Here is a 24,864-nt window from a genome sequence, read left to right as displayed (position 1 = left end):
TTTTCTGTTATTCACACATCAATGCAGACAAAATTTAACACAGCTGTGCCCACAAACACACAGTGTGTAAACAGCCACTCGGGCATTAAAGGGTTCCTTCTGAGCTTGGCTTTTTTTTTTTTTTTTTTTTTCAGTTCCCTGGGAGGGAGGGAGGAAGAGCAGAGCCCAGAAAAGCAAGGAGAGATACAAACCACTCTAGCTACTTTTACTCCCCTTTAAGGCTGCCTGGTTACCGTCCTGGGAAAGAAAACCCCTGTATTCCTCCCCTTTAATTGGGTTTATTGTTAAAGCACTGGGGCAGCTAATCCTCACAGACCTGTAGGAGCAGGCTTGCTGGCCAAGATCACAGACTGGAGCACCTTTCTTGTGAGCCCCTGGGTAAGACAGCCTGTTTCTTCTCTGGTCTCTGGGGAGGTTATCTCGTTGGCATGGAGAGGGAGAGGGTTTGAAGACTCACTTCCTTTCAGCCCCTGTCAGTCTCTCCTGGCTCGTGTAGTCTCAAGGGTAAGTTGTAGCGGAAAGAGAATCTGAATGAGGACCTGGTAGGTGCTTCCTGGGGGAGATATCTGATCATTCCTCCTGGGCTGGCCCAGGAGAACCTTCTGTACTTGTGGGCAGAGACGGGAATAGGAGAGCATTGTGCCCAGTGAGCTCAGGTATGGCTGGGGATGGGAGGGGGTATCAGGACCTATAGCTCCTTAGCACCACTCTTCTAGCTCACCCTTCATTCCTTTACCTCTGGGACCTAACTCATCTATCAAAGAAGAAGGCTCACCCACCCACACTAGCATCCTTGATGGGGATGGATAGCTTGTGGGTACAAAGGCCATGGTAAATAGCCTGTGGCTGGTCCTCATACCAGGAAAGAGATGGCCTCCGGCCTTGCAGCAGGGTCTCAGAGGCAGGGTTCAGCTTCCCACCCCAGAGCCAAGGCTGCTGCATTAAGATGCAGGACACAGACACAAGCTAAAGCTTTCAGTCATCAGCTGGTCCCTTCACCTTCCCCAGGGGCTCATCTGTTCCTGGAGTCTAAACTTCCCCAGTGTTGCTCTATGGGGTATTCAGAATAGGTTTAGATTCACCACCCACGCTAGCCCCTTCTCTCCACGTAAGTTTGACGCACAGCATAGCTTTAACCCTGAGACGAGAGGAGGTGGCTGCAGGGCCAGCTGCAGTGTGAGCCTGACCAGCCTCCTGCTCTGGAAACAGACAATTGATCAAGAGGAAAAAATCTCTGAGCTGGGTCAAGAGGGTCAAGCAGGTTCTGTCTCGGTTAAGGAATCTTTCCAGATCACAGAGCACAGTTGAGATGGGACCATCATTCCTGTGGACCTGAGCTAAGCCAGGGCCAAGCATGAGGACCACATCTGAAGCAGACCAGAATACAAAGTGCTTAGTAATAGCTGATACTGCCACGCTTTGCAGCTGGCAATGGGCTTTTAATTCATCCAGTGATGTGCTAGATGGTCCCCTGCAACCCACTTAGTATACAGCTCAGAGAAGTAAGGTGATTGGTCCCCCGATTGCTATAAAGCCAGCATCCCTTGTGTCCTGGTAGCATTTGAACACCAGTCTTTTCCATGTTGCTGTGATGTGTGTGTGTGTGTGTGTGTGTAAAAGAGTCCTGTTTAAAGATGAGGAAAACTTTGGGAAAAACCTGAGGGCTGAGGAGGTAAAGGTTTAAGATGGATCCAGGAGCAGCTCAGGCAAGAGACACTGCTCCCCGGCTACAACAATGAGGATTTGAACACTATAGGAGACTCAGCCTTTGTCAGATCATTGAAGCCATGTGTCTCCTAGGAATAAGTCAGGTGCTATGCAGCATGACAGTGTCATAAGGAGGAAGGATCAGATGAGTACCATGTCATGGGCCACCTCCAGAAAAGAGGCAACAGGTCCTGTGGTACAGTGACAAGGATACTGGAAGCCTTAGAACTGGGCTTCCAGCCCAACATGGCCACATACTATCTGTTTGATTCAGGGCATCTCCCCCTGAACATTGTTATCCATCAGTATCTCAGCTATAAAATGGTGTGAGGTGGATCCACAGAAGGGATCATGCCTGCAAAGTGCCTAGTACAGCCTTGCCCAGGGGCCCAGTCTTTGCCTAATTATTCCCCAAGGCCCGGGAGCAATTCTGGCTGGAAGGGAACAAAAAGCCTTCTTCTCCAAACGGAGGGCGCTTCTCTGTTCCCTCTCCCCCATACACATGCACACCCAGCCAGAAATAAACTGCCACACGGAGGGAGTGCGTGCGAGTGACGGTGCCCAGCCGCAGCAGCCTGCCAGCGACAGGGAGTGAATGAGCTGAGGCATGAATGAGAGGAGGAGCAATGGAGTCTAAGGAAAGGCTGTGGCTGCTGCTACAACTGCAGGCACGCCGCCATGCCATGGTCAGCGGGCAGCAAGGGGGGCTGGGGCAAAGCAGCTGCCAGCCAGAAAATAGCAATGGGGGCAGGACTGCACAGCCTGTCCCTGAGTGTCAGAGCTACGTCCCCAGACAGAAGGTTTATAACGCCAAGTATCTTGATGCAATATCCTGGGTCCCCTCGTCTGTCCTCTGCATTTCTCCAATATGGATCCTTGTTGGCCCCTCCTGAAAGCCCCAGGCAAGAGCCTGGTGATGAAATTCAATGGGAATGAGTCCCAGTCCTGCACAGAGGAGTCACCTCATACATGAGTGTTAGGTATCATAGCCATCAATGTGTGATACACACAGACACACAGGTGATGGCCATTAACTCCTCAGGATGGACAACAATATGTAACATGTGGAGAAACATACTCAGGCTGTGAATTATGGAGTTTGCACTTGGAGCTGTGCTATAGGAAAGCGGTCTGTCTTCTAGCCCCTCAGAACTACAGGGAGATGTAGTTCACATTATAAGGGCCCTGGGAGAGCAGCAATGGGGCCGAAGGCAGCAGCTCCACATCTGCAATGCCCATCCCTATTGGGATGTCACCAGTGGATAAACCATCACTACTGCCCCTGCTCTTCTCTCATGCTTAGTGTTTGACTCCAGTACCATACTGTAGGTATGCCAGGTGGCGCTGGAGCAGACGCACATGCCCTCTGATGTGTTTGACCTCATGGGAGGACAGTGTAGTAGAATGATGATAGGTGTTCCCATTCTGCAGATGATGTAAACTGAGGAGGCCAGTGTGCTTATGACTAAGCAGCTACCCCAGTCTCCTGGCTGTCACCTGTGTCCCAACCTCTCAGCCACCAGAGCTAGCCACAGAGATCGCTCTTGCTTCTGCCTGAGGCATGCACATTCAACCTTAAGCTGACTTAAGTAGAATGATTTGGTTGAGTTTACAGGTGGAAATTACATTTGAGTTTTCATCCAAAATAAACTTCAGGCTAACTGAAACTCTCCAATTATCTTGTGAACAGAAATTCACATGCAGAGCTGGTAACAAGGGCTCAGAATGAACGGAGTGGACCTGGGTGTTCCTCCCCAGCAAGAGTTTCTGAGATCCTGGTGGCTGATGAGCCACTGGTTTGCAGCCTATGAGCTGGACACAGTTTATGCCAGGTGTGCAGATGTCACCCATGTCTGTGACACCACAAGAAGGGTAGGGCTGTGATGGATGACAGTGAGCTCTGGGAATATCATGTATTCCTCAAAGAGACAAAGTAAAAACTGGTATAGGAGAAGACCTTGCCTGCATGAACCGGTGCATGCTCTGAGCAGACCCAGGTCCATCCTGCTGCTGTTGGGCAATAAGAAATCATGTCATCAAGGAAATGTGAGTACTAGCAGGGTAGACTGCAGTGAGCACATGTCTGTAGTAGTCCTCAGAGCCTTTCAGGAGCTGGTGTGGACCAGGACTCTGCGTACAACCTCAGTGCAGAAAAGCTATCTATTCACAGGGAGTTTCTCTCAGGATGTACAGCCGCAAAACAGGGACTCGTCTAGTTTCCATCTTTCACTAAGGAAAATTGTCAAAAATCCAGAGGTGTATAGTGATCTGCCTTTGGGCTGCACAGCGTCAGAGTGCCAAACCATGATAGGAGCTTCTAGTGTGTTCCCTATCCAGACTCTGGAATCCAAAGATACAGATACAGAATATCTGGTACAGGCCAGGATTTAGGAAATTGTGGTACCAGGTCAGGGAAACATCCCAGCTTTCACCCTCTGGACCAGTATAGTCTGATGATATGTGGCTCTGTGGATGTGTGTGCCCCTGCTTGGAGGCAGGATGCATACTCTTATTAAAGATGACACAACTGATAACCTCCCTCCCAGTACCCCCAGGACCTCAGTGCCATGCTTCCAACAATCTGGGAGAAGAGGGCAAAGAAGTCTGAGGGTGGCTGACAGTAAAGCTCTAGGGTAGGGCACGTGCTTAGTATGGGAGGCTCTGGATAGACTCAACCCACAGCACCAGAGATAAAAGAACAAATCTTGGAGTACCCTGATTCACCTGGGGTTAGTGAGAGCTGGTGAGGCACACTCTTACTGAGAAGCCCCAAGCAGGAATGCTGAAAGTATACCAGTGTCTCCTGCGGGTAGAACTGAGAGCCATTATCTGCACATTTAGAACCACAGAGATTGCACTCAGACATTCTTTGTCCCCGTCTTCACCCTTATGATGTGTCTATGCCAGCTAAGAGGCACCATCTCATTCCTGCATTGTGTGTGTAGGGTGGAGGGAAGGGGTTGGAATTAAATGCCTTCAGATTCTGACACAAGAATTCCAGGACTCTAGCAGGGCAACACAGACTCCCTGAATAGTTCAAATAGCAGAGAGGTGAGGATGTGGAGCAAGGGGGAGGGGAAGAGAGAAGCTCCAGGAAGTGTGGGGTTACAGTGTGCTCTACACATGTGCTCCTCACATGGCAGTGAGGAGGACACTGCAGACATGCCTCATCTTCCCAAGAGCTCCATCTGGGTGTAGTATGGAGCCAGACCAGATGGAGCTGGGAAGGACAGGATAGTGAGCCCTAGGGGTCACCAGGAAGAGGTCTTTTGCCTGCTGGGCTTATGGCCCAAGAATCTCTCAGCAGCATCTCATCAATAGCCAGGCTGGCTGCCAACATGAACCAGAACACCTATCCTGGAAGTACAGAAAGGACTCATACATGCCAGGGCTGTAGTTGTCCTGCATGTCCTCTGGGAAGAAGTGTTCCCTTTGTTTCTTCCCTTGCTACAAGCTTAAAAGACCCCCAAGAGGCTAGGAAGACCAGACAGAAGCTACAACAGCAAGGCTGTCTATGGGGTTATTTCTAGAAAGGATGGTTACTTGAAACAGGGTATGTATTGCAGGAGAGGGAAACTGGAGAAGAAGAAGCACCTCGACTTAGGTAGAATGTCCCAGAGGGGCTCTGCTGACCGAGTCCTATACTCAGATCCCATTAGTCTACTGCTGCCAGGACAATGACAAGGAGCAAGGCAATCTGGCTTTCTGTTGCCATTCTGTCTCCTTCCTCCTGAGCTTTGGACAGGACTCCATATCATGGGTTTCAGCTGGGGTGCCACCCTCTACGCAGGCTCAGAGCAGTGCAAAGAATGTTTCATACCCATCTTAAGCCTAGCCCCTATCTGAAGCCATCCCAACCAATCTCCAGGGGCACCAGGCTTAGTAATAGGTCCTGCATATTGAGAACGCTTGTCCTTTAGGCTCATTACCTAGCACTTTGCCCGTTTACCTGTCTACTTCCATAGATGCAGTCTTTCTAGATTGTAAGCACTTAAGGGTCAGACTTTTGTCACAGAAATATCTGTATTCAGTACTGGGTATACAGGAGGTATTCATTCAATAAATGCTCACCAAATGAAAGAATATCACCTCTATGATTCAGAGATGATCGCATATGAACATAGTCATTTTCCTTGCCAAGAATCTTTGGTATAGAACCCTCACAATGATCTCACTTTGTTGGGGAGTGAGGGGCATGAACTGGGTACACAGGCCAACATGGAGGATGCCTCTTGAAGGCCTCCATGGAGGTGAAATTTGTCCTAAGTCTCAGAGGACTCTGTAGGGATTGCTCCAACGCTCTAAAATCCGATGGCAGTTGTTATAGGAAATAGTGTGAGGCAGAGCGCCTTGGAAGCAAACCAAATAATATTAGTGCTCAGGGTGTCTCTGAATCTTTCTCTTCTACTGAAAGAGCTGGATTGCTGAAGTCAGGGGAGAAGAGGCTGGTGAGACTGGAGCAGAAAGCAGCATGACCCAGCAGAGGGTGTAGGCAGCTCCTCCCTACCCACCTGTGATCACCCTACCTGAGCCTGGGCCCCCTTCCCAGGAGGTCTCCATGACATCATGGATCGTAGGCGTTTCTGAAGGCGCAGGGTCCAGATCTGGGGCGCTGAGTGTTCCACACAGATGAAGCTGAGTTGTTAGGACTCTATGTATGGGAGGAGCGGTGGGCGGGAAAGATTTTCTATGGCTTCGTCTCAGCTAAGAATACTATGTTTTTAAAGCTATTTAGGAGCAATGGAAAGGAAAGAACATTGAGCACAGATCAGCTAATGAGACCTGGGAGCCTCCTACAGAGCAAGCAGTCATTCTCCACAGCTCCTGCAGGGGGAGTGATGTGCACAGTTGAGGTCTCTGTGCCCAGGCTCTTCATTAGCCCCTCACATGGAACAAGCTCCAGTCCTGTTGTTCTGTAGAGGGGAAAACCTCCCCTTTGGAGGCATGCAAACCAACTTTGTCTTTTGTGCACCTTTAGACATGCACACCTTTTACCCTGGGCCCTGCTTTCTTCAAGACTGCCTCCTCCTAGGGTGTCACCCAATAGGAGACTGTCCCTGGAGACTACCAAGATTGCCATGCTATCATTGAAAAAGCTCAAGTACAGAACATCCCTTTCCTTTTCCTTTCCTGGCTGCCTGATAGGTGGGGTGCAGGCATCCCCCTCACCAAGGATCCTGAGATAGTTGGAATTCAGAATCTGCAAAGGGCCTGACACCAAGAGGTTAATATGGAGCAGAGAGAGGATTTGAACCCAGGTTCCAAACCTGTGCTCCTCATCTGACACATAGCTGCAGAAACACAGGATTTTGTGCACATGTGTGTAGGCATGTGTGAGTGCAGTGGGTGTGTACAGACCAGAGAACAGCCTCAATTGTCATTCCTCAGGGACCTCGTTTTGTTTCTTGTTTTGTTTTGTTTATTGAGACCTAGAGCTCCCTGAGTGGAATAGGCTAGCCCAGCAGTGAACCCAACCAATCCACCTCCCCAGGGCTGGGGTTACAAGTGAGGGCTACTCTCTTCAGCTTTTCTCAGAGATCAAACACAGGTCCTCATGCTTCCATGATAAGCACTTTACTGGCTGCATTCTCTCCACAGGCTTCTAAAAGGCCTCAAGATCTTATGGACATTTGTTTCTTATCTAAGGTGGGATCAGAGCCACCGTCTAAAAGGAATAACCATTAGACACATGCACCCATCTCTCTGTCAGGTTCCAGAGGTAGGGCGTTGGCAGAACTGGTCTTTCCTGACACTCAACAGCCATGCACCCTGCTGGCCTGGCTTCCCCCACCTTGTGGCCCTCCTGTTTTAGTTTTCTCTGGCAGGTGGGGTGGGGGCAGTTCTGTGCAGTTTTCACTTGTTTGACACCTTTGCCAGCTTCAAATCTCAGCCTAAATCCAACCCGCTTACAAGGCCTCCACTGGCCTTATCTGAAGACACCCTTGTTTGTCCCCATTATGTACCGAGTGTCGAGTGTCTGGTCACTTAGTCATTAGCATGGGAGTTTGCTGGCTGGCTCATTGCCTGCTTCCTTTGCCTGGCTATCCCAGGAAGGAGGGCCACAGTCCAATTTGTCTATCATCACATATCCAGCTCCCGGAGCATCACGGGTGCTATGTGCAGCCCAGAGCTCTGATGCAAAGGAGGATATGCTTCAATTCAGATGCTAACAAGAGTCGACCCAGCTCCCTGCTCATGCTGGGGGGGGGGGGGGATGGCAGGGGAAACACACTGCTCCTTTGCAGAACAGGAGGCTGAGCTGTGATGGTAAGAGGGGGCCAGGCTGAATAAACACAGGGAGTTCCTTGTTTCAGCCGGGATGCCCAAGAGCTAGATGTAGCACGTAAATCTGTGTGTTGTGCAGATGTGTATGATGTAGCATGTAAATGTGTATGTTGTTCACTAACCTTCAGATTTCTGTTGGGTTTCCACCTTCCGTCTCCACCCCTGTTCCACCACACAAGCAGACAAAGAGCAGTCATTCAGTGGATTTGCTCTAGCAATGTTAGAATGCAAGTGGGAGAATGTTCTTATTTTTGCCACTTGCCAGGTTCTGCTCCCAGTCTTTCCTTCTGGCCATTACATCACGATCAGGGTGTTTCTGAGTCTTCTGCGACCTGTTCTGCCTTCTACAAGAAGCACTCTGATGGGACCTTGTCTCTCTTCCCTCCTTCCCACAAAGCTTCCCAGGCAGCTTCCACTCTGGAGGACATGGGGCGGAAGGAGGAGGAGGACTGTAGTTCCTGGAAGAAACAGACCACCAACATCAGGAAAACCTTCATCTTCATGGAAGTGCTGGGATCGTAAGTCCTGGGGCTGGGCCTCAGAGGGCTGGGCTGCCTGCTGTCTGGGGGTGGGGGAGCTAGCCGGGCCCCTGGAACTCTCTTGGTTGCATTAAGAGACTCGGGCAGAATTTTATGGCCCTGGGATTCCAGGGGTATAAAAGGTATCTGTTACTTTAGTGCACTGGAACCCTCAGGAGACACCACTCCATACCTCCAGATCCTGTATCCTGAGACAGCCCAGTGGCCCCTAACATATTCCTAGATCTGTGGCAACTCGAGGGTTCCTGACCTAATCACAGAAGGGAGGGATTGAGGAGCACTTCCCCGTAGCCAGTGTCTTTGGAACATTTTTCCTGGGCCTTACTTTCAGCTTCCTCATTCCCTTTGTCATGTGACCAAGTCAGCCTCAATGTCCACTTCCAACAGAAGAGAAGGGAGCGGGTGGTTCCTCACCCACAATAGCTTCCCTTCACCTCTCCTCTTCTCATTCCAGTGCTTTACAAATGCTAGAGCCCATGGTGTCTGGGCCTCCTCTTGACAGCAATCACACGGCTGGCTGACTCCATGTGAGGCTGCATGTCTGGGGCAGACTCACCATTCAGTCCCGCCTGTCCCCAGGAGGTCACAAGCTCTGACGTAGGCCAGCCAGCAGCTCCAGCCACCAGTCTTCACCTCTTTGGAGCACCAGTTGGTCGGCTAATGAGCCAGGAATAATTGGACCTAGGCAAGCGAGGAGTCCACAGGCTGCTCCCTCAAGCAAGCTTTCTAGTCAGTGCAGTCCAAGTGTCACTTGACCCTGCCCTGGCCAGGAGACCATGGCCTCAGATGGTTGCAGAAGTGCCCCCACTGTCTGTAGACAGACGGGCACCAGGCACCTCTGAGAGGAGACTCAGGCTGTCCCTACACAGGAAGATGTCTGACTCTGCATGTACAGGAGGACACAGTGTCAGTGCTGGTTGTCAGAGCCCTCGCCTTCCTTCAAGGGCCTTGCCAGCATGGGGGTGTCTAGAAAGTGGCAGTTGGCAGGAGAGAGACAAGGCACACAAGTGAATCAGAAATTATCTGCTAACCAACCCTAAACTAGAGAGAAGGGAGCAGGAAGCCCAGGCTGACAAGAGCTGATGCTGCAGTGTCTCCTAGAAGACATTCCAGAGGCAGACATTGCCTTCTATCCTGGTGCTCTGGGATGCCTGCCACCGCAACACCGTGCAAGCCTTAGAGGGACTCGGGAGCTCTCTGAGAGCTGTGGCTTTAGCTTTTAAAGTAGTTTAGACATAAGGAAAAGGCGGGATGAACTCAAAATCCCTGCCCTTAAACCCAGTTGTTAGCACTTCACTGCTTAGCCATCCCCGTGTCCTTTAGGTTCACACCTGCAGATTCGGCCATCAGAGAGTCAAATATAACAGGAGAAAAATGTGTCTGTTCTGGACACATATAGGTTTTCTCCTGTCCTGGTTCTCCAGCAACAAAGCACAGAACAGTGGTCCACACAGCATTCACCTCAAACCATCATCAAGCTCCAGCTTCCACCCCTAACTTAGCTGACGTCCTGATGGCTGATATACAGGGCCCTTCACTCCTGGAGCAGGTAAATCCTCCAGGATTCTGTCCATCATGCCCCCAAATCCACAGAGACTGCAGGAATGGAGGAGAGATGGTCTGCCCTGTGTTCTGGGGTCAGAATCAGGATGATCACCAGCAATGCATTGATAAAACACACTGGTATTTCCAGCTACCTAAGAAACCGAGGCAAGATGATCACATGACCCAAGGAATTTGAGAGCAGTCTGAAAGTAGTAAGGCCCCACCAAATTAAGTTAAATGATTCACAAACAAAAGCTAATTCAATGGATCCAGAGGTTTTCTCTTCTCACTGCATGCGAATCTATTCTCTCCCGCTACTACTGCCAGCCACATGGAGTGATGGAGAGTGCACGGCTCTGGAGAGCCTTGATGGGGTTGACGATGTAGAGAAATGTAGACTCAGCTAATGCAGAGTCTGTGGGGTTGCATAGGGAAATGTGACTGCCTGGTCCCCACGTCTGTCCCGCGTGATCTGCAAGGGAGAGAGCACACTGGTATGTCGGATAGGCAGTGGGCACTCCACTCGTCTGGAAACTTGTCAGCCATACAATCCTCTTCTACACTTCCCCTTGGTTTCTGGCATGCTCTCTTCCAGCCAGCGCTACATTTTCTGTCTTGGCCTCTTCTCTACAGAGGAGCTTTCTCAGAGGTGTTCCTGGTGAAGCAAAGAGTGACTGGGAAACTCTTTGCTCTGAAGTGTATCAAGAAGTCACCAGCCTTCCGGGACAGCAGCCTAGAGAATGAGATCGCTGTGTTGAAAAGGTGAGTGGGTGTGGTGGCTGAAAGGGAGTGGGGGTGGGGCAGGTACAGCTGTAAGATTCAGACCTGCCCTTCCCAAATTACCTTTATGACAAATGAGCTTGATTTCCACAGCTGTGGGTATTGTGCCCTTCGAATTGCTGTGTCAGGTTAGTCAGTTAAGCCCAGGCAGCTGTGACAGATGAATCTTTTTTCCCCAGCAAATTGACTAGTTGAACTCACTGGTTCATATGGTGTAGGCCAGAGAGTGATTGGCTCAGAGAGTCAAAAGCCAGCTGATAGCCAATAGCAGGAAGAATCAATAGCTGAGGAGGCAGCAGGAATCCTGCTGGCTTCCATGCATCCTGCCCCAGAATTAGCCTTGGTTGGATCCAGAGAAAACCCACAGCTGGGAAATTGCCTGAGGCTACACGGATACATCACCAGTGTTCACAGTGAGGCTCTTACAGTGAGCCTGTGGGAAGCCTGTCACATATTAAAGGTGGTGATCAGAACCACTTGATGAGGCAGACGTTGCCCGGGAGCCCACATTGCCCAGCTGAAGAGAAGTATCCATAACTACGTTGTCTCCTACGGTCTTCATCTTCTGCAACCCAGCAGAAAGTAGTGTGTGGAAAAGACAGATTTGTGCTTGTTGGCCCAGGTGCCTGACGAATGTGGATTATTAGATATGTTTTCAATTCCACTTTGATGAATGAGTGGAATTTCGTGAACAAGGAGGCAGAGCAGAAAGGAGATTCAGAGTTTTTGCAAACTTTTGTGCAGAATCACAGAAGTGTATAGAGTCTATCCTAGAATCACCACAGCTTTGATGGGTAGCATCAAGGACAGGCGGTGAGAATAGAATGTTGAGAGGAACAAGGTTGGCAGAGGGTCCTAGGATTGAGGATGCTGACTTTATTCTATGAACAAAGAGAACCGATGGAGAGATTGGGGTAAGAAAACAGAATTGGAATAATAATCACCTCCCGCCACCACCTTAGGTGTGGAGGAAGGTGGATTAGGAGTCAGCCTAGAGGGTGGGAGACCCATTATAAAACCCTCACAGCAATTTACACAGCGATAAAATCATGAATGGCAGGATTTTGTGAAGACAGGAAGATTGAACACAGAATCATCTCAAGGAAAGAAATGATAAAGTTTGGGATTAGCCGGCAAGAGTGCAGAAGAGCAGAGCATTTAAAGTGACCCTGAGACTAAGCCAAGTCCCTACTAAGTAGAAAGTGATGCAGTTGATTAGAATAAAGAACAAAAAGCACAGACTTCAGGGAAACAGGAAGAAACTCGTTGGAACATACGGATTATAGATGTCTCTGTGCCTGGCGGGCACAGTATGGTGATCTTTCTCACCGCACTGTACCAACGGCCTAGATTTTCAGCGCACATCAGTTCATGGCAGGGATAATCAGAGGTTCGTGTGGGCATTGCCGGCATGTGAGGGTGGTGGAGTCCTGGGAAACACAGTATCAGCTCTGGAGTTTAAAGATACCCTAAATCATATAGCTTCTACTCACAGTACCAGCTCGGGGATTTCAAGATGCCTTGAATCTTATAGCTGACACCCTCTATCCCTTCCCCCAAGCACTGCGCCTCGCATTTTCTTTTTTTAAAAAAAGATTTAATTTTTTTTTACAATGTATTTATTGCTGTTGTGTATGTGCATTGTACATGATGAGTGGTCACAGGTGTCACAGCAGGCATGTGGAGGACTGAGGCCCTTCACGTGGGTTTCTGGGATTAAACTCAAGTCAAGCGCCTTAATCACCGAGCCATCTGTGTTTTTCTCTTTTAATCCCGGTGCGACCACATGAGATCGATGCACTTTTCAAACCCAAACCAACCAAACAAACAATAAAAGTGAGGGTTTGAGAAAGCCAGATAAAGCTAGGATATGTCAGAGTCGGGTAAAGTCCTAGGCTCATCTAACTCAATCTCAGCCTCCTGGAGGCAGTGTCCCTCCCCAGGCCTCCTCAGAGCATCTGCAGGGAAAGCCATTCCTCTCACCTGCCATGATTCTTCTGCTTAACTCTAGGGCAGGACACGACAACCCATGGACCAGACCATTTTATGTTGAGGGTGGCCTGGCCATAATGGGCTATGTAGCAGTCTTTCTACCTCTACCTTGTAAGTGAGGGTGGCAGCCCCAGACTCCACTAATGACGATCGAAATTATGTCTCTAGAGGGGTGGAACTATGGCTCGTCAGGTAAGAGCACATAGTGCAGTTAAAAAGGGCCCAGGTTTAGTTCAAAGCCCCTCTATCAGGTGACTCACAAGCACCTATAACTCCAGCTCCAGGGAATCTAACACCCTCTGGCCTCTGTAGCCATCTGCAGGTATATGGTGAACATAAATTCACACAGGCAATTATGCATGTATATATATACACACACATACATACATACATACATGTGCACACACTCAAGTAAATACTTTTTTAGAAGTTAAGTTAGTTTTTAAAAATGTGTTGCTGACTATGGTGGTAAATGAGCTTAGCCCTTGGGAGACAGAGGGAGGAGGGTCTGCACAAGTTTGAGGTCGGCCTAGTATGCGTGATGAGTTCCAGACTAGCCTGGGTCTGAGCCACATAGTAACACCCTGCTAAAAGAAGGAAAGGGAGAGAGGGAGGGGGAAGGGGGAGAAGGAAAGACCAAAAACCACAATGCAAAAACTAATTAGGAGGATAAACAGATGCTTGGAAGATAGATATAAGATAAAAATAGATGAGGGATAGATAAGAGAGAGAGAGAGAGAGAGAGAGAGAGAGAGAGAGAGAGAGAGAGAATACATGGATGCATTCATGTCCTTTAAGGGGTAATATCATTGATCTAAGACATTCCACAGAAAATCAGAATCCACCTTTTTTTCATGTCTCAACACCCTTTTTATGGCTACTTATTGCTTTTCCTGTTACTGTGACAATCTTAACACCTGAGGGAACAAATTTAAAGGCAGAGGTTTGTTCTGACTCACGGCTTGAAGTATCTAGTCCATCATAGAACCGAACTGGTAGGAACGTGAGCCATCTAGGCACACTGCACCCACAGTCAGGAAGCCGAGAGGTGAATGCAGTTCTCAGTTCACTGTCATCTTTGTTCACTGTGGACTCCCAGCCCATGGGGTGGTGCTACCCACACACAGAGGAGCTCTTTGATCCTCAGCTGCTTTGCTGCCTCAGCAAGGCTTCTCTGAGACACGGTCCTCTTACACATTGCCATCCAAACAATCACTACAAACTTTGAGTCTGAGTCTGCACTTTTTGTTTGGATCACCTGAACCCTGTACCCATCACAGAATTCTTACCTTATGCAGGATCAAGCATGAAAACATTGTGACCCTGGAGGACATCTATGAGAGCACCACCCACTACTACCTGGTCATGCAGCTGTAAGTGACGACTACTCTCACCCCCACAGAGACCTAGGAGTGGGGAGCAGGGGAAAATACCTGCCAGATAAAGTCAAGAAGTAGCTTCAGAGGCTCTGAAATGCTGTCCTGTGGATTACTGTGCTTCCAGTGCAAGGCTGAGCGGTCACTATGACTACTGAGTTAGTTCATGCCAGCACAGGCTTACAGTTGTTGGGGTATTAACTATGAACAGACAATGGCTGTTCACACTCATTGTCGCTCATAAGGACACTCAGCCACTGAAGAGGAAAATGTCAGGTGTAATGTAAACCCCCAGAACCTTCCCTTGGCACCCCTTTAATGTACTAACATCATTACAGGATAAACTGATTGTAAGAGTAGAAATCATCTCAGGTAGATGATTTCAATGCAGTATAAAGAAAAAAATCTCTCAAAAGACATCTGCTTGAATTAAATGCAGGCTACATTCTGTAAGACAGAAACGGTTCTTCAGTAGAGTGGTTTCTGTCTGTCACTGTCACACCTGCTTCGTGTGGTACCAGGGGTGGATATGCTGCAACTGCAAGGAGTCAGGCTTAACATGATATCTAGAGATACTAAGCATGTACGCAAGGAGAATATAATCTTTCATCAGAGGTGGTAGGTTCTCTAGTACTCCAATCTTCTAGTACTGATTGGAAACTTCTAGAAACAATAGTATAGATGATTTCATGGATAACGGGAGGTCAGGCTTTATCTTTATGCTCTAAAGTCCTCTTTGCCCATACCATTCGAGTTTAAAATATGTCTATGTCCCCATCTGGAATTTCAGCAGCAGGTAGCTCAGCATTCCCTAACAAAGAAAGAAGTCCCATTGTACATGCGTGCCATTAATCTCATTTTCACACTTTGTCCAATTTCCAATCCTGTGTCCAGACAGGAAGCAAAGGTTATTCCTAGCTTTTCCTGGTGCTCTACCCAAGGCTATTTGAATTATAATAGAAGCTTCCAAAAACAGGCCAGCCAACACTTGGACCAAATGACCCCTAGTGATATCTCAGTTACCCAGAAGGAGTGTCCTGAGCCAGCAATGAATGCTCACACCCCACTTCAGGGTGCCTGCCCATGCTTACAGCCCATGGCTACAGAGAAGTGCTTGGCCTGCCATAGAATCAGATTCTCGTGCCCACAGTGTTTCCGGAGGTGAGCTTTTTGACCGGATCCTAGAGCGTGGTGTCTACACAGAAAAGGATGCCAGCCTGGTCATCCAGCAGGTCTTGTCTGCAGTGAAATACCTTCATGAGAATGGCATCGTCCACAGAGATCTAAAGGTGACGGGGCAGGAGAGCTGGGTGGGAAACGTATGTCACATCAGAGTGTTGGCCTGGTTGGACACACAGGCTTCTTTTGCCCTAAGATTCCTTATCCTGAGCATAAACCACCATTGTTCAACTGCACCTGGACCTTTTCAGGGGCCTTTTACTTGTTTAGTTTATTTTTCTTTTCTTTTTTTCTTTTTCTTTTTTTTAATTGGATATTTTATTTGTTTACATTTCAAATGTTATCCCCTTTCCCCGTTTCCCCTCTGCAAACCCCGTATCCCAACTCCCCTTACCCTGCTTCTATGAGGGTGCTCCCCCACCTACCCACCCATTCCCACCTCACTGCCCTAGCATTCCTTTACACTGGGGCATCAAGCCTTCACAGGACCAAGGGCCTCCCCTCCCATTGATGCCAGATAAGGCCTGTTCAGCTCTTTCAGTTCTTCCCCTGACTCCTCCACTGGGGTCTCGGGGACCTTTTACATGTCCCCTCATTACAATGTCAAAGGGATCCACTGCCGTAGTCAAATTCAGACACTCACGCTCTAAACCACAGTGGGCACTACTGCAGTAGGCATTGGGGAATAAGAGACAATTAGCCAAAGGTTGGGTCCCTCAAAATGCAGTCTGGAGTAGTTGGGAGTAGGGAGGACCATAGGCAAGATGAAGAGTACATCTAGGGTAGAGATGGGAGGGAGGTGGTAAAATATGGAAAGGGGCTGTGGCCTCTGAGTTGGAAGCCCAGGGCTTCACTTCCTAGGAAAGCCCATATCAAGGGCAGTACACTGTTCATGAAGTCCCTTTCTATGCTGTATGTCTTCACCTTCGGCAGCCTGAAAACCTGCTGTACCTCACCCCCGAGGAGAACTCCAAGATCATGATCACTGACTTTGGTCTATCTAAGATGGAGCAGAATGGAGTCATGTCCACAGCATGTGGGACCCCAGGCTATGTGGGTGAGTCCAGGGGCAGTAGAGGGGGGGCCATTTGTTTGTTTAACCACTAGTGTTGTAGTTAGCTTTCTGTTGCTGGGATAACCACCATGACCAAATGAGGACAGGACATTATATCTTATCTCTTGGCCCATCATGAAGGGAAGTCAAGGAAGGACTCAAGAAGGAAAGTAAACACAGGAACTGAAGCAGAGGCCATGGAGGGATGCTGCCACAGGCTTATACCCCATGGGTTGCTCAGCCTGAATTATACCACCCAGGACCAACTGCCAAGGGATGATGGAGCCACACACAGTAGGCTGGGTATCACATCTCACATCAATCCTAAGTCAAGAAAATGCCACACAAACCAATCTGATCGAGACAACTCCTGAAATGAAGTCCCCTCTCCCTAATAACTCTAGCCTGGGACAAACTGACCAGCAGAGCAGTGATATGACTCACAGAGAAAGATGACTGCGTATAGACATATCCATCCATCTGATTCTCTAACCCTGCTCTTCACAGAGGCTGCCCTCAACCATTCCAATAGATTCTAGGCACACTCTTCCACCATCACAGCCCTGAGATTGAGCAGAAGGCTGAGGGGTGGGGCACTCACCCCATCTTTTCTTCCTACACTAGAACCCCCAACTGCTACATGATCCACATGATGATGAGTGTTGGCCCAAGGGGTAACTCCTGGAACTCCAGGAAGCACAGGGGAGTGGTGGAGGCTGGACATTGTTTCCACTCAGCTGCCAGGACTCCTGAACAGAGAAGTACCTGACCAGGCACTTGTTGTTAGCAGTCTTGGGACTTGAGAAGAGGAAGGGAAAGAGAATAGTTAACCAGTCATCACCTGATGGGCGCAGGAAAGTGGGAGGCAGAACCCAGACTTCCAGGAAGAACCTGCTCTCTCCCACAGGAAGTTTAGTCACTCACCCAAAGATGTAGAATTCTATGGATACTAAACCCAGTACTGGGGTACATTCGGAAGGCAGGTCCCTGCCTGGCTTTCCCAATCCAAGGAAATCATGACTTCCCTTACTGAGCCCTCAAGTTCATGCACTAGGCAAGTGCCAGAGATGAGCAAGTCCAGGTTACCTTCTGGGAGCTTCCTGAGATGACTAGAGTAGGAAAGGGAGCCTTTGCCTTCCAAGGCTTCTGCTGCTGTGGGGAAGAGACCATAATACCCAGCAGATCCCTGCTTTGAAGACAAGGCTGGACCCTGAGGATCCTCCATATGAGCACAGTCAGGTGTTACTCTTAGAGAGTAGTCTGTTGGGAGCAGCAAAGCTGGAGACTTCTGGGCTTATGGAGGAGTTATAAACAGCTTGTGGGAATTCCCAGATTGATGAAGGAACAGGTCTCCCCTCTAAGGAAGAGTTAGTCTGCTTGGAGAGATGCATCTCTACCTTTGGGGCATTTTCAGTCTCATGGATGTTCCCTACTCTACCCCTCTGTCCCCTACTTCCATCCCCTTCCTGTTCTCTACTCCTCTCTTGGGCTTCCTTTCTCATCCCTAGCCCTGAACCTACAATTGATTTCCTACAGCTCCAGAAGTGCTGGCCCAGAAGCCCTACAGTAAGGCTGTGGACTGCTGGTCCATTGGTGTCATCACGTACATACTGTGAGTAAAAGCTGGTGTCAGTACATTCCCTGAGAAATCACACTTGGGCTCTTGTTCACACACACACACACACACACACACACACACACACACATGGGGCAGGGGAGGATAGAGAGGAAGAGGGGGAAAGGGGGCAGGGAGAGGAAGTAGGGAAGAGGGAGAGAGACAGAGGCAGAGAGGCAGGGAGATAGAGGGGGAGGGAAGGAGGGGGAGAGGGAGAGGGAGGAGGGGAGAGAGGGATGGGGAGGAGGTGGGGAAGGGGGGAGGGAAGAGAGAGAGAGAGAGGTTCGCTTATGTACATAGGTATCACTGAACTCTACCAAGCCATGAACAGAACCCAGTCTGCACTCACTCTTCAGACCCCTGGGTTACCCTTCTCCTGGGCACTGCATTCCCACCCTCTGTACAAACGTGAAGCCAGCCACTCTGTAGAACCATCAAGAAAGTGAGAGATCAAGGCCTAGAGCCAACATAGGCTGAAGTACCTCAGCTCCCATGGGTTCACCCCCAACATGTGCCTCCCCCGTGTCCCCCCCCCCCAGCAGCCAGCTTTGTTCTTAGGGAAGTAACACTTGCCTCTCAGTGTAGATTCTGTTAAATTATTCTCTAACTCATTTACTCAGATAATATCTGAGTCATCTCCTAGGCTAGGGCCAAGGGATGTAGCTCAGTTGGCATGGCGCCTGCCTGGAATGCATGAAACCCCGAGTTCAATCCTAGCACAGTATACAACTGAGTGGTAGGAAGGGGGCTAGAGAAATAACTCAGCAGTTAAGAGCACTTGCTGCTCTTCTAGAAGACCCACATCAGGCCTGTAATTCCAGCTCCAGGCCAACCTGACACACAGGCACACACTAACATTAAAATAAAACTAAAACATCGTTTTTGAAAAGAATAACCTGGGTATGGTAGCACAGTGTACAATCCTAAGAGGAGACAGAGAGAGGAGCAGGAGTTCAAGGCCATCCTTAGCTACACAGCAAGTTTGACATTAACTTGGGCTACGTGAGACCCTGACTCAAAGAGTAAACCAGAACAGTTTAATCCCCTGTGATGCTCCTCATTCCTCTTAAGGACACTTTGTAGAGATCACCCAAGAGCCAGAGGAAGAGAGGGCCCAGTGGGCAGACGTCCTGCAAAGGATGCTTCCAGACGATCCTCTCCAGGCCTCAGCTCCGCATGTGCTCTCGTAGTCACACTGCCGGTCTGAGACCTTCACTGCCTGTGAACTGTGCGGTGGGAGGCTAGAGAGAGAGAGAGGGTGGTCCAGGGAGGAGGGAACTCCTCACAGACTGCCCCTTCCCTGTCTTCCGGCAGGCTGTGTGGCTATCCCCCTTTCTATGAAGAAACAGAATCAAAGCTTTTTGAGAAGATCAAAGAGGGTTACTACGAGTTTGAGTCTCCGTTCTGGGATGACATTTCTGAGTCAGGTGAGCATGAAGGACAAAGCAGAGGCTGCAAGAGAAAAATATCTTAGTGGAGGAGACAATCCCTGGGGCTCATGCAGCAGAAGCTGCCAGGGAGAGCAGAGAAGTCTCTCCCCAGTTCAAAGGCCAGGTGAAGTATTTGAGGCTAGGACCCCAGAGAGGAGGGTTACAGGCGGGGGCACAGCCCGAGGTCAGGTAACAGAACAGAACTGACCCTGATGTGGGAGAAGGTGGCATACACACTGTGTGTGAGAGAGAAGGCAGCATGCGTTCTGTATTTGAAAAAGAAAAAAAAAAAAGAACCATGTCTGCTTGTGGAGCCTGGTAAGCGGTGGATAGAGCTGGAAGAATCCAACACTCACATGCTAACTCATGTGCTTACCAGCAAATGTATGCACACGGTGTGCGGGCACATTGGCATGACGTGACTGGCAAGGATCCTCTGTACGTGTGGGTGAGGCTGCCTAGAGCTCTCTTCTTGGTGGCTTATGGTGGGTTGTTAGGTAGTTTGGATTTTTTTTTTTTTTAAGACTCTTAAAACTGTCTCTTTAGAAGATTAGCTAAAGATGCACTCGCTGCCTCCCACCAGCCCGGAAGTGAATTTCTTTCAGTCATGAAATCTGGTCCTTAGCTGAATCTCTAATATTCCCCTTAGCCAAGGATTTTATTTGCCATCTGTTGGAGAAGGACCCAAACGAACGGTACACCTGTGAGAAAGCCCTCAGACACCCATGGTAAGTATGAAATGGGGTTGCCTGGAGCCAGCTGCCCTGAGACATCAAAGCCAGAGCTCATCAAAGTCAGTGTTCATCAGGCCCAGCTGGCCAGCACACAGCACTGAGTTGGGCCTGCGGGAGCCATCTACGTGCTCCTAACCACTTTTAGAAGCAAAGGCCAAGGGTTCTGTCTTTAGGCTGAATGTCAGATCCCCACATGGTTACTAAAGAGGCAACCTGTCCTGAGGGCCATGTCGCTGGAGGTGAAACTCAGTGGCCGAGTGCCTAGCGTGTCTAGCAGCCAGGAGGCTTAAGTCAGTCCCTAGTTCCAAAGATAGTGGTGTATGGTACACACACACACACACACACACACACACACACACGAAGTCACGTGACATGTGACTTTACAAGATGGCAAACAGACTCTTGAGGCACTACTTCCCGTCCCCTGCTCAGGAACTTAAGAGTTGTCCCCACCTTCTCCCATAGCAAGAACAGAAGCCTTACCTCTCCAGGCTTTCCCTGTTCTGATCTGGCCTTTTTTACCAGTGCCCACAGTTCTGGCCAAGTATCTCTGGTTCAGACAGACTCAGGAGCTAGCCCTCTCCTCCTGCCTCCCTCTCCCCTCGCCCCAGGCTTTCTCTTTACCACACCTTCGGTCACCACAGAAAAATACCCTTCCTCTTGATTTCCATGTCCAGATCTCTGCCCTGAATTCAGCCCTGACTTCTTAGTCCCCACAGATCTTTCATTACACAGATTGCCAGATCTTCCATTTGTCCTTTTAATTACACAGCTTGCCATGAATTTCTCTAGCCCGTGGCCTGAAATACCACACAGCTAGAGTAGAGGCTCTTGGGAACCAGGGCACCACCATCTCTCACTTATTCAAGCTCCCTGGTGGCTCTGCCAGTACTGTGCACATGCCCCGTATCTAAGGAATACTTAGAGAGAGGTGAGATAAGAGACTGAGGAGAGGAGTGAGGTGTGGCCTGCATGAGGTGGTCCATGAAGGACAGCCCCACATGGACTTGCTTCTGATCAAAGATAAGGGCCGGGAGATGAGAGCCATGGTTCCCCATGATGCCAGGGCTTATACATGGTCTGTAAAGGAACAGGTGATGGATGAACAGTTGAACTTTACTACCAAGAGCACCTACTTATCACTGCTGAGGAACACATAAAGAGCCATGGAAAATGCCTGTCAATCCTCATAGCTGTAACCCGTGAACTATCTCTTGCAAAAAGCAAGTGATGGGAAGATTGGTCCCCAAGACCACAGTTTGCCAACTCTATTCTAAAAGGTTTTGATTTGCTAAAGCATAAGCCCCCTATGACCTGCCCAGTAAGATATAGGAGTCCTTTCCTGCTGGAGTCACTCCTTTCCTCGGGTATCCTATCAACTGAACATGGCCCTGCATGCACAGAGCCCTGTCCAACCCCTGACTGAGTGCCAGGGGCACCTGGTAACCAAGTGCCCTCCTACCTACTAGGATTGATGGGAACACAGCCCTGCACCGGGACATCTATCCATCTGTCAGCCTCCAGATTCAGAAGAACTTTGCCAAAAGCAAGTGGAGGGTGAGCTGTGCTCAGAGGCTGAGCTTGCTGTCCTGGGCCCCGGGAGGCCGTCTGGGGCTGGTGGAAGGGTTTCCTAGGGCATCCCTCTCCCAGGCAACAGCCGAACGCTGGCTGTGCTGCTCTCTGTGAACTGGGAAGTGGGCAGGGTGGTTTCCAGAGCCCCCAGGGAGAAGCAAGCAGGAACCCAGCAGCCTCTGCAGGAGCGCAGCCAGACACTTCCCCTGCTTCCTCAGCAAGCCTTCAATGCGGCCGCGGTGGTGCATCACATGAGGAAACTACACATGAACCTGCACAGCCCCAGTGTCCGCCAAGAGGTGGAGAACAGGCCACCTGTGTCCCCTGCTCCTGAAGTCTCCAGACCAGACTCCCACGACAGCTCCATCACGGAGGCCCCCATCCTGGACCCAAGCACACCCCTTCCGGCCCTGACGCGACTACCCTGCTCACACAGCTCCCGGCCCTCAGCTCCCGGTGGCCGCTCGCTCAACTGCCTGGTCAACGGCTCCCTGCGCATCAGCAGTAGCCTAGTACCCATGCAGCAGGGCCCCCTCGCCACGGGGCCCTGTGGCTGCTGCTCCAGCTGTCTAAATATCGGGAACAAGGGAAAGTCTTCCTACTGCTCTGAGCCCACCCTCTTCAGAAAGGCCAACAAAAAACAGTATGTAGTCTCAGGCAGCGAGCCTCACCCTGATCATCTGTTTCAGAAGGGACAGGAATGACTTGCTGAAGAGTGTGACTGCGGAGGCCAGGTCCACTAATAGACAGGGTGGAAGGAACTCTGGGCCCAGGCAAGGGAAACTTCTGCCACCAGCCAGAGAAACCATTGCCAGCCATGTCTGGCCTCTGGCTTAAAGTTTGCTCATCTATAAAATGCCTCACCGAGGTATGGTAGAGGTCAAGTGGAGAGGCAGGCTAGGCCTCAGCCCAGTAGTAGAGCACTTGCCTCACATGCATGAGACCTTCAATCCTAAGTCCCGGAAAAAAAAAAAAAAAAAGCGAATATGTGAGTAAAAAGTACTGTTAGATTCTCTGGCTACCAGGGCTTCCCTGTTTGGGGCAGGAAGGAAGAAGGGAGCCCTGGAGGTGTTCGCAGCAGGGTCTGGGCCATCAGGACTTCAGAAAGAGATGGCTGGGGGTGGTGAGATGGCTCAGTGTTTAAGAGCACTGACTGCTCTTCCAAAGGTCCTGAGTTCAAATCCCAGCAACCATATGGTGGCTCACAACCATCCATAATGAAAACTGATGCCCTCTTCTGGAGTGTCTGAAGACAGCTACAGTATACTTACATATAATAAATAAATAAATCTTAAAAAAAAAAAAAAAAAAAAAGAGGACTGGGCAGACACCATCTGTGTGTGTGTGTGTGTGTGTGTGTGTGTGTGTGTGTGTGTGTGTAAAACATGTTTTCCTTCTTACCTCAATACCTCAAGTAGTTCAAAGACTCTACTCCATCTCCTTTCCAGGAACTTCAAGTCAGAGGTCATGGTACCAGTCAAAGCTGGTGGCAGCACCCACTGCCGGGGTGGGCAGACCGGGGTGTGTCTCGTTATGTGATCCCAGGAGCCCATGTGGTTTTCAGGTAAGGTCTGAGGCGAGTGGGCCAAGCTGGGGAGTAGGGGATCTGATGTCTAGAAAGGAACACCCTCTCCTGGGGTTAAGGGAGGGGCTGAAAGCCTTTCAGTCAGTCATTTAGAGTGCTTCCCTTTTCAGGAGACATGCCTGGCTCTTCTCTGCCTCTCTAAGCTGGCGTCTGCCTTGAGGAAGGGGAGCAGTGGATCAGGGATAGCCAAAGCAACTGGTCTGAGGCAGTAGGGCTGTTGCTGCCTGGGCAGACACTCACAGGAAGTCCAGAGGAGTCAGTCCCAATCTTGGACGTTCTCTGAGGCCACAAGCAGGATGAGTGGCCTGCCTGCCTCCAGCATCCCAGCCTCCAGGTCTCCCGACCTGCCCATTCCCTTCCCCACATCATACGTGCAGTGGCTCCATGCAGTGTCCATAGATAGTGCTCATCTGGGTCCGTGTTGTTTGTTGTGAAAAGCTTTATGGGCTGCCCAGGCTGTGCCACTTTCTTCAAGCAAAGCCATATGGAGTCTAACTCAGACCCCCTGCTCTGCAGACTCACTCCTGCCTATCTGGCCTCACGGCCAGACTGGACCCATTACCATAGTACCTGCCTATTCGCATGAATGCCAGGCTGCTCCAGGGGCCTGGGAGCACTCACAACTCTAGTCCTTTCCTCCAGGATTAGCTTCCACTGCACTGAGACCCCGGCCACTTCAAAGCTCTCCTTGCCTCCATCTCACAGCAGTGCCCCTATCCTTCATGGTGGAATAGAGAAAGCTGTGACTATGGACTGTGAGCCTTCTCTCCCTGCTGGCCACACACCTCATATATTCCTAATTAAGGATTCGGGGACTATTTCCATGTCAGCCAGGTCTCCTGCCTCTGGCTCCCTCCGTTCCCCTAAAAGTCAGGTGCATTGTTTTGTCTCTCTGTGTTCTTGCCTCATACCCTCAAGCTTCGTGCTCTGTGTTGTGCTCAAATAAAATGGACATATTTTTCTCTATGAGGTTTTGCTCATTCTGTTCAAGTCAGAAGCAGCTCAGACAGCTGGGCCCATCTGGACAGCTAGAGGTTACTGCAGCCAATGTATACTGGGAGCTAATTGCCTGGATACATTGTATCACCCAACTCATTTCAACCAGCTAGGTTCTGTGAATGCTGTGGTTCCTCCTCTGTCTGTGACTGTTGTAAACATGAATTCGAGACCCAGCTCGGCCCTCACCTACCATGTTGAAACCTTGGGTAACTGTGCCCAGTTATCCTCCCATGTCTGATGGATGCCCAGTGCCACTTATATCATGGACATGCCATATGCAATGCTCAAAACAACTTAGATGACCAGTAATGATCAAGAAGTTAATCTAAGACCTGGTGGCATGCACCTATAATCTCACCATTTCGGAAGGCTTAGGCAGGATGAATGTTGAGTTCAAGGCTAGCCTTTGCTACATACATAGTGAGATTCTATCTCAAAGGAGGAGGAGGAGGAGGAGGAGGAGAAGGAGGAG

General features: G+C 49.8%; 1 protein-coding gene across 1 annotated transcript; it reads left to right on the top strand.

The window, feature by feature from the left end:
• The first annotated feature begins 270 nt into the window (after positions 1-270).
• On the top strand, positions 271-24,359 carry Camk1g (calcium/calmodulin dependent protein kinase IG). Its single transcript, XM_021197896.1, has 13 exons — positions 271-378; positions 8,390-8,510; positions 10,710-10,838; positions 14,147-14,221; positions 15,375-15,513; positions 16,337-16,460; positions 17,994-18,069; positions 19,387-19,499; positions 20,152-20,230; positions 21,706-21,793; positions 22,027-22,451; positions 23,257-23,372; positions 23,504-24,359. Exons 2-12 carry the CDS (start codon positions 8,419-8,421, stop codon positions 23,345-23,347), a joined length of 1,431 nt encoding a protein of 476 aa, XP_021053555.1. The 5' UTR covers positions 271-378; positions 8,390-8,418; the 3' UTR covers positions 23,348-23,372; positions 23,504-24,359.
• The last annotated feature ends 505 nt before the right edge of the window (positions 24,360-24,864 follow it).

Source organism: Mus pahari, chromosome 5 (assembly GCF_900095145.1).
Source record: "Mus pahari chromosome 5, PAHARI_EIJ_v1.1, whole genome shotgun sequence".
Lineage (NCBI taxonomy): Eukaryota > Metazoa > Chordata > Mammalia > Rodentia > Muridae > Mus > Mus pahari.
Note: the sequence above shows the minus strand (reverse complement) of the source record. Positions and strands in the feature narration are given on the sequence as shown.